This window comes from Thermobia domestica, chromosome 8 (assembly GCF_964235325.1).
Source record: "Thermobia domestica chromosome 8, izTheDome1.hap1.1, whole genome shotgun sequence".
Lineage (NCBI taxonomy): Eukaryota > Metazoa > Arthropoda > Insecta > Zygentoma > Lepismatidae > Thermobia > Thermobia domestica.
In genome coordinates, this window is record NC_137461.1 from 13214524 (window position 1) to 13228978 (window position 14455).

The 14455-nt window shown below is 32.6% G+C and overlaps 1 protein-coding gene across 1 annotated transcript in view; it reads left to right on the forward strand.

The window, feature by feature from the left end:
* Positions 1-13923, forward strand: part of LOC145692686 (phospholipid-transporting ATPase ABCA3-like) — a 47252-nt gene extending 33329 nt beyond the window's left edge. The window contains exons 7-9 of the mRNA XM_081768069.1: positions 3124-3334; positions 8317-8533; positions 13612-13923. Coding sequence (XP_081624195.1) covers positions 3124-3334; positions 8317-8533; positions 13612-13908 — 725 coding nt within the window. The 3' untranslated portion in view covers positions 13909-13923. The remainder of the gene's footprint in view (positions 1-3123; positions 3335-8316; positions 8534-13611) is intronic.
* The last annotated feature ends 532 nt before the right edge of the window (positions 13924-14455 follow it).

A 14455-nucleotide genomic window follows, 5' to 3' on the forward strand; every position in this document is an offset into this window, starting at 1 on the left:
AAAAAAAATGGATCAAAAGATTGCTATCTTGGCCAATAATTAGTAGTTAGATCAGGGGCCACAAAATTTCTGAACGGCCTCTAAATCGAGTTTTCGTATTTTCTACGGAATAAACACATCATACTGAGTTAACTGATAGCTTGGGTTTGGCTACATTATATGTAGTTTTCCAGGTATAAGGCCTACAAGGAAATTTTTGATTCAAATTCATTGGATCTTTTGGGCCAATTGGATCAGGGGGCTACAAAATTTTTGAACGGCCCCTAAATCGAGTTTTCGTATTTTCTACAGAAAAAGCACATCATCCTGAGTTAAGTAATAGTTTGGGTTTGGCTACAATATATGTAGTTCTCCGGATATAAAGCCTACAATAAAATTTTTGATTGAAATTTATTGGCTCTTTTGATCCAAAAATAAAATAAAATAACAAATAAAATAAATAAATAAATAAAATAAAATAAAATAAAATTTTAAAAATCGTTTCAAGATAGAATTGGCAGAATTCAATCAAGATCACACAATTTCTTAAATTCATATCAAAGTAAACTACAACATTTAGTAGCATTACATGCAGTTGCGGAAGAAAATGTTTCCACCGTTGTGCCCCATAATTAGGCTCGCCAAACGAATAGTATATCCGAATTCTTGAAAGAAAGGACTTTCTAAATGTTAAATTTCATGTTTTTTTTTATATTAGCTCATAACAGTAGTAAAATTGAATCTCTATATTGATCTTTGCATTGAATTTTCAAAAATAGATACTTGTATAGCATGCCGTAGCCAATGATCATTCACTAGAAAAGGGCTCTAAGCTACAACTTCAACGTGGTAGTAGAATACGATAGCAGACGTTCTTTTCATATAATATCGTATTACACACTTTTGATTACATAAAATTAATGGGTGTTACTGAAAATATATTTTAATTTTAAGTTTGAGAATGTACGTTTTGTCGATTGCTTTTTTTTTCTCTCTCTCTCTCTTTTTTAACCTGAGGCAAGTTTTAAATCTTTCAAAGTTTTTAGTAGAATGGTTTCGGTTCTGACTACACGGCAAAAACTGAACAGAAAAAAACTGAAAAAGAAGTCGGTGTATTAATAATAAGTTAAACACCTAGAATTGAATTTTAGGAAGGAATTTTCTTTCAAGAAAGGTTACATTCTTTTTAACTCTTATAAACATGACTTCTCTTGTCTCTACTATGTCCTAACTCATTCTTTTAAAACGATTCTCTGATGAAAATAAGAATTTTAGGAAATGAAAAGGATTAAAAGATTGAGATCTTGACCAAGAATTAGTTTTTGGATCAGTGCCCACAAAATTTTTGAACGGCCTCTAAATCGATTTTTCGTATTTTCTACGGAATAAGCGTATGATACTGAGTTAAGTGATAGTTTCCATTTGGCTATACTATATGTACTTCTCCAGATATAAGGCCTACAAGAAAATTTTTGATTGGAATATACTAGATGTTTTATTCCAAAAGCAGATTTTACTACAGATATAATAAATGCAAGTAGTAAGTCAGATTTTAAAAATAAATATCTTCTTTTTTAACAAAATAAAATAATCTTGAATGAATAGCATTTTATCACAATAGTTTGTTATTGCAATTTCAAAGTATTTAGTAGAATCAAAAGACAAGACGGTGTAATAATAAATTGAACCCCGAGAATAGAATTTCAGGATAGAATTTTCTCTCAAATGTTTTTTTTTTTTTTTTTTTTTTAATTCCTATAAATATGACTTTTGTCATATTTACGATTTTCTAGCTGACTTTTTTAATACGATTTCCTGATGAAAGTAAGAATTCAAGAAATTTGTCTAAACTATAAGCAACGAAACATGTTTATAGAACATTACAGAGTTCAGTTAAACAAACAAACAAACAAAAATGCAATCGCTTAATGCTCAGTACTGCACTAATTTACTTATAACACATATGAGTTTTTTCGTGGAAATTCTGTGTATATTTTACTATTTCGAGTTTAAATTTGTTATGTTACATGTATTTAATTAGTTTGGTTCATCTTTTTAACCCTTTTAAATTCTCTCACCTATTTTTAGATGATAGGGTAGAATTTTCATTATTCGATTTAAAAAGAGCGAATAAAGCTTTTTGCTTCTTGGAGGCATTCTAGAATACGTTACATATGCTTCCTTGCCCATGCCTTTCTGCATCAAGACATAGGGTGTGATGACGTCATAACTTTAGAAAAATATTTTTTGTTATGCCTATTTTTATTATTTTTTGGCGGGCTTACTTTTGCACATAGAAGATTGGAATTCTGTCCACACATTCAGCGTACCTTAATATTTTTTACATTTCTTTCAGATCTCTACGTTAAAACAAAGGGGATCCAGAGGGACAAAAAGGTAAAATAAAGGGATATTTTTTAACAACAAAAGTCCCTCTTTTCATGATTTTCCCGCTAAGAAACATGATAGGGGCGTATGAATATTACAGTTTGAAAGTCTGTTCTATTCTAAAGAGAATGATGTACGAATCATGACCCTAGGATAAATAGGTACGTCTCAGGAAATTTTAATAGTTCATCCGGGTCATCTGGTGCATTATGGAGATGTTCTTAGCTCATTACTAATTATTTTTTCCCCGCTCTTACTATTCAAGATAGAAGCTTGAAATTTTGTACACACGTTTTTGAGGTCTGTATGTTAATATAGATGGATACAGAGGGGATAAGAATTTAAAAAAAAAAGAAAAAAAGAAAAATCCTGATTTCCCTCAAAAGTTTCCACCTCAGGGATAAGAAAGAGAAATATTAATAATACCATCTGAAAGACTGTTCTATTCTGAAAAGAATGAGGTACAAACCATGATTCTAGAAAAAATAGGGATTATGCTGTAGCTGCTTGACTGAAAGTCTATAATTTACCTAAACGAAGCCATAATTTAAAAGGGTTAAAACTTTCTGGATCGTTATATATTTCTTCGGTGATTACTTTGCTATGTATGATATCTCTAATATCAGTTACAAATTGGAGAAGTAACAACATCAAGAGATGTACTAATTTTATTTTTTTTAGACTTGTTATTTCAGTTTAGCAGTTAGAAATCCTACGTCAAACTAATATTTAAATGATACTTTATTTATAACACAGAATTGGATGATGTAGAAAGTGATCGATGCCGTAACTACAGTGGGGCTACCAGAAGGAAACTGTTGACAGCTGTAAGCATGTTGGGAAACCCACTAGTCATTCTTCTCGACGAACCTACCAGTGGAGTAGATCCATTGGCTAGACTGAGGCTTTGGAAGGTTATTGAAAGAAAGAAAGAATTGGGAAAGTCATTAGTTCTCTGCTCTCATAGGTAAGCTTGTATTCACAATTAATGACTGTTATATCATATATACGATGTATACCATTGACACGTTAATTTCATTATTATTTATTGGCTTAATAAAAGAATGCTTAGGTGTATACGGTTTGCAGGTAATGTGGCGCTTGCTGCAGAATCTGAAGGAGTAATCAGTAAGATATTAGAAAAGTTGAGGAAGTGCTGTGAAGAATATGGGTTGAAATTAAATGTTAGAAAGACAAAAGCCACGGTGATTGAAACGAACGGTGGCTCAGTGGTAGACCTCTGGTGCTTGGGATCCCGGTTCGATTCCAGCCCCCGCCAAGTGAACTTTGTGGTGGATAAACACCGTGTACGTGGGTTTCCTCCGGGTTCTCCCGTTTCCTCCCACTTTCTCCATTCCACCATTTCATTCATTACTCATCCTCACCGTCTCATTTAGCCTCACCGGCATAACCGTGGGACGTAAAACTCACAGATTTCATTTCATTTTGAACAGGTGACTATTTTTAAATACCTTTGTACTATTACTAGTAATGATACGAAATGTGAACGTAATATGAAAGCAAGGATAGGAATGGCGAAAGAAGCTTTTAGGAGGGATAAAATACTATTTTGTGGGATGTTCAGTAAAGAGTTGTATGGGTCAGAAAGTGTATAGGTCAAAAATATGAACGTAATGCAAACATTATGAAAAACGACTAGAAGATTTCGAAATATGGGTGTAGAGAAGAATAGAACGAATTAGCTGGGTCGAGTGGTAAACGAATGAAAAGGTGTTAGAAATGGTAGGAGGAGAGATAGGAACAATGTTAGATATTTTTAAGGAGAGAAAGAGAAATTGGTTGGGACATTGCATAAGAAAGAAAGATATCATGAGGAACGTTTTAGAGGGTATGGTCGCAGGAAAAAAACAGAAGTGGTGAAGGAGACTACAATTAATAGACGATGTAAAAACAGAGAAATCGTACGTGAAGACGAAAAGGTTAACGGAAGACCGTGGAGCATGGAAGCTTTTGAGTTGCAGCAAGGCAGAATACCTATGATGAAGATGAATTATTGACTTTGAAGTAATCATTTATTCGATTCTTTCTGATGTTTATTTTCGACCAAAATACATAGTTCGAACAAACAGATTTGAAAGCAGAAACAGAACAGTGCAATTTGGTGTGGCGCTTTAATATTACTTTAATATTTATATTTTAATATCATATACAAAGTATAATTTCTTTCTACTTTGAAGTGGACAACATCGTGTCTGTATTAATTCTCGGGATATTTCGTTTCCTTACACATTCTCATTCTACAAATTTTCCCATCATCATTGATTTACGTTAACCGCCCGTCTTCTTTAGTCTAAAGGGCATAATTGTGGAACTTTAAATTGAATTTTTTTTTTTTATTTTTCTTCCTATTTGATGAAGTATTTAGCGAAAGCTTCCAAGTGTAATAGTTCTATTTTTCCTTTTGAATGAGTAACGTAAAAATTATAGTAGAGAAACAAATGAGTTTCGTTTCGTAGTGTGAAACTATAGTAGATTTCCAAACTATATGAATTCGATATTCAAACTTAAAGTTTAACATCTATAATTACTGTTTGCAATAGAGAAATAAGATCAAAGGGCATAAGATTTTTTGGATGTTAAATCCGTATCAAAAAACTATTACTACTCGTAGCTATAGAGTACTGTTTTTGTTCTTTGAAGATTAATGTCCAAATTATAAATACTAATTGATGTCTATCGCTTCCTGTTGAATTAGGAGAATAAAATTAGAGTTGAAACATACGTATTTTTGTGGACTGAATCCATATAAAACTACTTACAACAAAAGGTGTCCAAACTCATGAGGTCGGCGCTCACGAGTTCGGAACTCACGCTCAGTCGACCTCAACCTCACGAACTGAGCGTGAGGTTGAGTGACCGTGAGGTCGAAATGAGTTTGTGAGCGTGAGATTGAGTGAGGTTAGGTCAAAATGGTCACCTCTGCTTACCACTATCTATTCCCCTTTCATCTACGAGGGTGAGTAAAAAATTATTCGCACTCATCTTACACTGTTCGTATTTCTTCTGCTGCCAAGACCAAGTATTTAAGCTAGTTTCTTATAAGAATAATTGAGCAAGAATAAGGGCGATACAAAAATGCGTCACAGTATTTTGGGAACAGATTTCTCACACCAAAATAAGAAAACAGTTCATACGGATCTGTGTTTAAAAGTGGATAGTTTCGGAGTTATAGGGTGCCAGAAACGTGAAACAAGTAAACTCTAAAAGTTTATGACTCCATTACAATGGGACTTATCGTAGTCGGGTCAAGACATCACTGAGGAACTAGTATGTGAACTATCCCAAATGTTTCAATACTTCCACACCAATTTTTAGAGAGGTAGGTGGAGAATGATCAAGTACTCCCAAACCGCCTCTCTAAATGTGATTGTGCAAGTACTGAAGGTTCTGAAAGATGGATACATGGTTAGTTCACGTGCTAGTTCCTCAATGATTTCTTGACCCGATTACGGTCGGTCCTATAATAGTGAAACTGTGGGCCTTTAAAGTTCATTTTTTTCACGTTGTTGGCACCGTATAACTACGAAATTATGTACTTCCGAAAACAGGTCCATATGGACTTTTTTTTTCTTATTTTAATGCGAGAAATCTATTGCCAAAATATTGCGACAAATATTTGTAACGCCGTGTATAGCTTTCACAGACTTATAAGAGCTTCGTTTTAGACCTTGAACGAGGAAGCTTCTCTAAGAGTCAAATCAGAAGGAGCTCATTTGGTTGGGGTTCCACGTTAAGCTGTAGACCCCCGCGCCTCATATACCCTCGTTGCTGAATAGAACGCTAAACTCTAATCTAATACGGCGGTAGCTCAGTGGTAGTGCGTTCACCTCTGGTGCTTGGGGTCCCGGGTTCGATCCCAGCTCGCGCCAAGTAAACTTTGTGGTGGACAAACACCGTGTGCGTGGGTTTTCACGGGGTTCTCCCGTTTCCTCCTACTTTCTTCATTCCACTATTTCATTCATTTCTCATCATCCCCATCTCCTTTAGCTTAGCCGGAATAACCGTAGAACGTAAAACTCAAAGATGTCATTTCATTTTCAAATCTAATACAACTGTCAAGTAGTTAACACGGAGTCTTATGCTTGAAGGAAAATATACCGGGAGGACCATTTGTCTTTATATGAATTCGTAACTGTAAAATAATATATATATATATATATATATATATATATATATATATATATAAAGTACTGTAATTTTCTACGATACAAATACTGTCAGGAAATATTGTTTGACATACTCTGTGATACTACCAGACCAACAGTCTTGTCAACCTAATATAGTTATATATTTTTGAATGGTCACTGATAATTGCATCTTTCAAATCTACACGTCAAACAAAATTTTACAATATTAGACTTGTTATTCAGTGTTGAAAATGAATGACACTACAATGTTGCAAACATCACAACATTTTGGTGGACGGTATAGCACTTTTAACATTAATGTGACATGCTGTTTAAATAATGCGGTAATATAGTAGTTAGATTTTATTGAGAGGATGAGTGTTACCGTCTGTCATTAACTTAACAAGTTATTGGATGATATTCAAAACAAAAGACAAGTGTCTCTATTTTCCCCTTTGCCAAAATGCAAATGTTTTATTTACAGATAATTACAGAAATCAATCTAATGATTACATATAAAAAGAGATAGCAATTAATTCTGAGACTTAACTTTATCGCAGGAAACCAAAACTAAAAGCTTGGGACACCAAAAGTAACAGCGCTTTGTGAATGAAAAATACAACTTAACATTAAACAGGATTGGTGTCCTGTTCGTCATCCACCCCTACTTCGACTCAGGATCTTGTGAGTTTGTTCTGAATCCTAACGTGAACCTGAATGCCCTCTGTCCTCTCGTGTTTCTTTCTATATTTGGTAAATTGCATCATTCTGAACCCCAAGATCCACTACAATTACTTTGTTTTTTCTCCTAATGGTAGAAAATGACACGAGAGGATACGTTATCGCCCGTGACTAAAAATTGTTTTGTTACATTTAGATTCCCATCACCTAATATTCACATTTTTAAATTACCACAAAATAACAATACAAAATGATATTTGCAATTTCAGAGTCCTCTTTTCCTTTAACATTAGAGTATAATTGTTCATGTCTTTAATAAAATATATACATGTAATTTTTTTAAAATTTTGTTCGTAGGTTCATACAAGGTAACGCACAACCAAACTACTGTAGTGTCTGATATTGTGATCATAATATGATGGATTTCGAATAAATATGATAAGAGATACAAGAAACTGAAAATCTTGACTTTTTTTTTTTTATCTAAAACCTTTATTTCGAGAAATTGCTTAAGTAATCGCGATAAGTGACTATCAATAGATGTAATTCCTATATATATGTATTTAAAAAAAAAAATATTTCAATAGATAAAATTATCTAACTCCAAGAAATTCTTGTAATTATACCCACCCGAAAGTATTTTGTATTGTTGTGGAGGCTAAAAAATCAAAAAATTGTTTAATGTTTCATTTGAAGCAATATATCAAATTTGATATATGTTTTTTTTAATATCTAGAGAATAGCTTCAGACATAGAATTGCTGTAAACAGCATTATGATGTTTATCTTTATTGCAAACTATATACGTAATTGGATGTGATACTTATCTGAAGACTTTTTCTTAATAAAACTCTTTTAAAGGAGTCAAATCTTCAATTCCCTGTAATGTTTCTTCTACTTACAAAAAATAGAAGTAAAAGGCCTGTATCACCAATAAAAAATAAATAAATAAATAAAATAAATAAAAAAATTTAAAAAAAATGTAAGATTATGAAGCGCTTTCGGAGGACCCTTCTCCCATCATCACCTTAAATAATAAATGAATAAATAAAACTTATCTAAAGAGCGTCCAATTTATCTACCTACCATTTTAATTTATTTATTTATTTTCTTTCTTTAAGCATGAACGAGTGTGAGAAACTGTGTGACAGGTTGGCAATTATATTGAGAGGCAAGTTGAAACGTGTAGGAAATACTGTAGAGTTAAAGGAGAAATATAGTCAAGGTTTTACAATTATGGTGAAGTTTGCTGAATATATAACCGCAGAATGCATTGAGATCTTTGACAATAAAATACGGGAAGAGTTTGCTCCATGTTTCTTACAGGATGAACACTTCGTAAGTATTTCTTATAGAGTTATTATTATTATTATTATTATTATTATTATTATTATTATTATTATTATTATTATTATTATTATTATTATTATTATTATTAAAATACTAGATAACGTTTATATCAGTGAATATTGTTTACAAAATATAGGTTTTAAAGTACCAAATCATAGCATAAGAAATACCATGATTTTAGTTCCTCTGAATTGGAAATGTGAAATTTTAAAAATATTAATATATTCTTTAGGCTCTCATTTTAGACTTACTGTATTAAACAATGTGAAAGTTTTATGTGATTTGGCTGATAGTTTTAAATCAATGACGTTTAGAAACATTAAGCCAAATGTAATTTTATGACTGCTGTTCTTAGCTTCTTGTTGTTTTAGATGGATGGAGAACTTGATAAGTTTCACTGCGTTGACAAGGAATTACTTCTACTTAACTGACTTTTATCTACATTTTGTTTTATATTAGTACCCTTCATTTATTGTTTTATTACTTATTATTATTTTTAGTAGTATTATTATTCCATCGCAATGTAATACTCTGATACCACGTGCTGTATTTTTACCAAAAGCTGTTCGCGGCACTAACATAAAGATTATTATTATTATTATTATTATTATTATTATTATTATTATTATTATTATTATTATTATTATTATTATTATTATTATTATTAAATGTTCTGCCTTTCAGCAAGACCTGGGATTATTATTATTTTTTTTTTTTTCAATTTTAGATTTGTGCCTAGATATGTTTCTTCCAAGCTTCTCGATCTTCAGCTTCCTCTTTTAACTCCCAAAATTTTCTTCTATTTTTCAAATCATCGATCAATTGTGTTCTTCTTCTTCCTATTTCTCGCTTTCCTTCTATGGTGGTATGAAGAAAATAACATTTTTACGCAAGATGTGTCCAATCTAATTGGTCTTTCTACGAAGGATGCTGGCTAGAAGCGTCCTCTTCTCTCCTATCCGTTTTAAAACATTATCGTTTGTTGCTCTTTCTGTCCATTTCATTTTCTCCATTTTCCTCCAACACCACATCTCGAAATTCTCTAAATGTTTCTTCTCTAACGTCTGTAATATCCAAGTCTCTGAACCATGCAGTCCAATATTCCATATATAGCTTCGTAAGTCCAATATTAAGTCTGCTAGTTAAGAGTTATCTTCTTTTGTTGAATGGCTCTTTGGCTACGGCAATTCATAATCTGGTCTCTTTGGTGCAGTAAGTGTCTCTCGTAAAAATACTTCCAAGATAGTTGAAATTATCGACCTCTTCAAGTTCTCTTTGTTTTACTCTGACCCGTAGGAGCGCGTTTTCACGGAACATTCTCATGACATTCGACTTCTCGACATCGATTTACATTTCATATAGAATTATTATTATTAAGTATTCTACCTTTCGGATATTCTTGGGACTTATATACATATATAAGATTTGGGACTGGAAATGTTTGTTCAACGCTTCTCGATCTTCAGTTCCCTCTTATATTCCCATAGTTGAGTATATTGTTTGAGTCACGGAACCTGCTTGTGTAAGAAATTTGTTTTACTTCAAGTGAAAGTACTCGTTGCTGTTTTTATTTTATTCAAATGTACACTTACAGATTTGCACTTGTAACTTCTGTATCGAGTTCTGTAAAGTGTTTTTCAATTTCAGTGACTTATTGTAGGAATTAATGATATAGTGCTGTAACTAATACTCAATGTAGAAATAATTACGTGAATAGCAAAACATTTCTAGACGAAAGCAAGTTTAATCCCTATTAATTAAATTTAAGACACTTTCAGCTCACAAGTAATTGAAATATACAGGGTGTTACAAAAATACATCACAATGTTTTGGAAGCAGCTTCCTCACTTCAAAATAAGAGGAAAAGTTAATATGGACCTGTACCCAAAAGTGGATAGTTTCGGAGTTATAGGGTGCCAAAAACATAAAACAAGTGAACTTCGAAAGTTCATAGCTCCACTACAATGAGACAAATCGTAGTCTGGTCAAGACATCACTGAAAAATTAGTATATAAACTATCCAAATATTGATCTTTCACAACCTCCGGCATTGCACAAATATTTTTAGAGATGTTTAGGACATGAATACGTATAATGCAATCGACTGACTCTTGTTTATTTATACCTCGAAAATAAGTGAGTAGGTAGTGCTTGTCCGTATTGGTAATATTCAGTTACTAGTTCCTGTAGCATATGCTGTTCATACAAAGAAAACTTACGACCTTATAAGTGTGGCTTTAGACTAGAATACACTAAATTAAAATGCCACTTGAATCAGAAACATGGAAGTGGTTCGTATTCTTACAGTAAAGCACACGGTTAATGTAGCATTGTGATTCTTATGTGAGTATGATAGTGCTGAGATCGCTAGAGGGGGTGAGCACCTCGATGATGTCATCGTCCGTCCCCTCGACTGCACCCAAACATGTCGTATTGTACTACGGGCCAAATAAAACTACTATATTCAGTCCTCCAATAATGTCTCTGTCCCCCGCTTGGCCCTCTAACAAATTAAAGCTAGTGTCGTCAATGTGTACTATCCGAGAGATAGCAAGCTACTACATACGTAAACACTGGCCCTGAAGAAGTATTTATTTCCTGGCATCAATAGCATATGTCGTAAACCAGTTGTGATTTTTCAACACGTGTTTTCTTGGTACCATTACACATCAAGCTGAAGATTTTAGTTAAAGCTATAGACACAGAAAGCATAGCTTTTACCACCTGAGAAGAAAACACAAAGTTTAACTCAGGTAACACTTCAACAAAGAGTGTTTATTAGTTTTTAGTTTACAATTGGAGTCGTGCATGTCGGAAACTGAACTCTCTCAAATTGAAATAGTTGCCATTTATGTTGGTATGTTATTTCTGTAGATGTCTTTTTACAATTATAGCGCATGAAGTTTATGAAGTTTGATGAAGATTTTGTTTGATGCAGTAGACTGAGAATATAAGGATTTCACTACTTCAGAAGAAATTCCAAACTTAACGTAGGCAAAATTCAAAGAAAGAGACTTTACTAGTTCTCGGTTTAATGAAGTCATGCATAATAAAACCTTTCAAATTAGACTCTTCGAAATTGAAAAATCATCTTGGTTGTTAATTTAATTGGTATGTTCAGATTTTCTGCGAGTGATAAAACTAGAAAAAGATGAACAACTGCTTTAAGTGATATCCAAAGCTTTCTGTTTTGAGATTCAAAATGTTACTAGATTTACATAGATTTAGACTTTTGCATTTGTATCTGTGTCTATCTCTCATAATGCCGACGAAGTAAGACATAAATACGAACAAGTGGTCTGAAAAACCTTTTGCAATATTTCAAAAGCTCAACAGTGAAAAATGGATTGGTAGTACGGTGTCTGAGTTTCCTGGTCTTTGACCAGAGATAGTTCAGATTTCTATAAGCGAAAACGAGTAAGAAACAGTATCTTAATCCCTTAAGGACATATCCCGAGTTATCTCGTTCCGTTTGTAACTTTCTTATTCCTTTGTACTTATTACGAAACAAACCATCTATTAGTGTTCGAAGTACTTATTTTGCCCAACAGATGTCTCTACTGGTATTGTAGAGTGTCTAGTGGCTTTGTACTGCAGTACCACTGGGATCTGGGTTGAATTTTATGTAATTGTTCTCTGTGTCATTCTGTATCTGGAATACTCGAGATAAAATGATGATACCAAGTAGGGAATTTGAAACGTTATTTTATTATGTATTGCATAACAAGTTACGTATAATATTTAGCAATAAATATAGTTCCAGCACCAATATTTCACCTATACCTGTACGTCCCTATACCTTCTTCTTATAGTCCCGAGATAATTCTAGATAAAAATCTGCAAGTTTTTAGCTTCTTTTTTTTACGCACAGTTAAAGATTTATGAAGATATATTTTTATTATGTATTCTTTCACATTCAAACAATTCAAACAAGCAAAAGAAAATAAGGGCATTTTTTGCCAGAAAATCTCCTGCTTATTAAGTCCTTAAAGGGTTAAAATGTATTTCTACAAAATTAAATATCAGCAGTATATGAACAGTTGTCTCTATTACGTAGTAAATACATAAACATGAACAGTAGGTATTATATTTTGACATCTGTCCAAGAAAAATGAAACGTGATGGAAATCCTTGGTTTTAATAAAGAATTTAGTACTTGTCATGGAGTCAAAATCTTATATCTAGGACAGAAAAATATTTCAAATTTGTTGTACAGTGTTATTTTCTGAAGATTATAATCTCCCTCCTGTTTCACGTTTATCTGTTCTGTAGATTAATTTATTACCCAGTTTTCTTACCTTACAACCGACAAATCTGATCTGAATACACGTTACGTATATTTGTTCTTTCGTGCTCTGTTTTTCAATGTATTTCTGTTTTGCTTTCTACATTAAGAGATTCTATTCTATATTACCACTGTTAACCTTAAGTGATACTTTCTGTAGCTGAACTTGTTTCTGGCTCAATAGCTCCCGATAAATTAACATATCATTGGAATGACCTTTTCAGGGGATATATTACAGGGTTTCTAATGGTCATTGAAATCAGGGAAGCCATGGAAAATTCAGGGAAAATGGTGCAGGTCAGGGAAAAGGATTGGAAATCAGAAAAAGTCAGGGAAAGTTTATAAATGAAGTATAAGAAGTATCGTATCTTCAGAGTAATTGATTGTCAGACGTTTGTGGGTAGACATTAATGCTCACAGTATGGGATGTTGCTCAGATTTTTATGGGAGGTAAGTGAAATGTACGTATAAGAAATTGATTACTATTTGTCTGTATATAATAAATGTTCTCGTATACAAATATTCACCGTTATTTATTCCTCATTTATATGTGAACGTCATCCGATACCTGCCATGAAAGTCAGGGAATTTCCTGCCAAAGGTCAGAGAAAGTCAGGGAAATAAATTTCTCCAGATCAGTAGGAACCCTGTATTATGTCCGCTACGAATTTTGCTTCCTATCTATATATTTTTCACATCTGAATTCGGCATATGTTGCTTCGCTTATTATTATAATTTTCTTTTGTATAATGCTAACATTATGCAATTTTCTATTTTATAGGGTTCGTTGTACTACCATGTGGAGAACGTAAATCTCACTTGGCAAGAATTATTCTCCAAAATGGAAGATTTTAAGGACAAGTTTGTAACATTAGAATATACGATAACAGAGACTACTCTGGAACAGATGTATTTGTCTCTAGCTCGACAGCAAGACCAGCCTGTAGAAGTAGAGAAAGGATTTCATCTATTTGACTGCTGTAAGAGAAAAACAGACGCAGACTCTAACATAGAAGCTCAAAATAATGAAGATAATAATACTGAAGATGAAGATGATAGCACTGAAGTGTTTCTCTAACACACCATTAAAAAAAAAAAAAAAAAAAAAAAAATCACTATAAAATTAAAGAAAAGGAACTAGAGATTGTTTTGTAGAGGTCATAATAATCTCTGCCAAAAATTAAATTAATAAACATGTACATACACTTAATTTACATACATAATTCAATTTATATAATTATATCAGTTTTACTAATAAAATTGGAATTCCCAAAATAAATTTGGTAATTTTTTTAATTTCTTAAAATTATAGTATTATGCAGTTTTACTATAATATAGATAGACAGTTAGATAAATATTATCCGTTCAACTACTATTGAGCAATTGAACAAGATCACACGTAGGGATTTGTAAAGCACAGCAATAAAAACATTAAAAATAAAGTATTAACCTTCGAATATCCAAGGAGGTTACAAATTAACACTATGCATATGCTTCACTATATATTTTATGTCACCGACACGCGAGGTTGACTAGTGTTGTTTACATAGTGGGCTGGACAGCAAGGAAACTTATTTCTTCAATAACAATTATGTTGTAATGTAATCTGCTTATATATGTCGCTA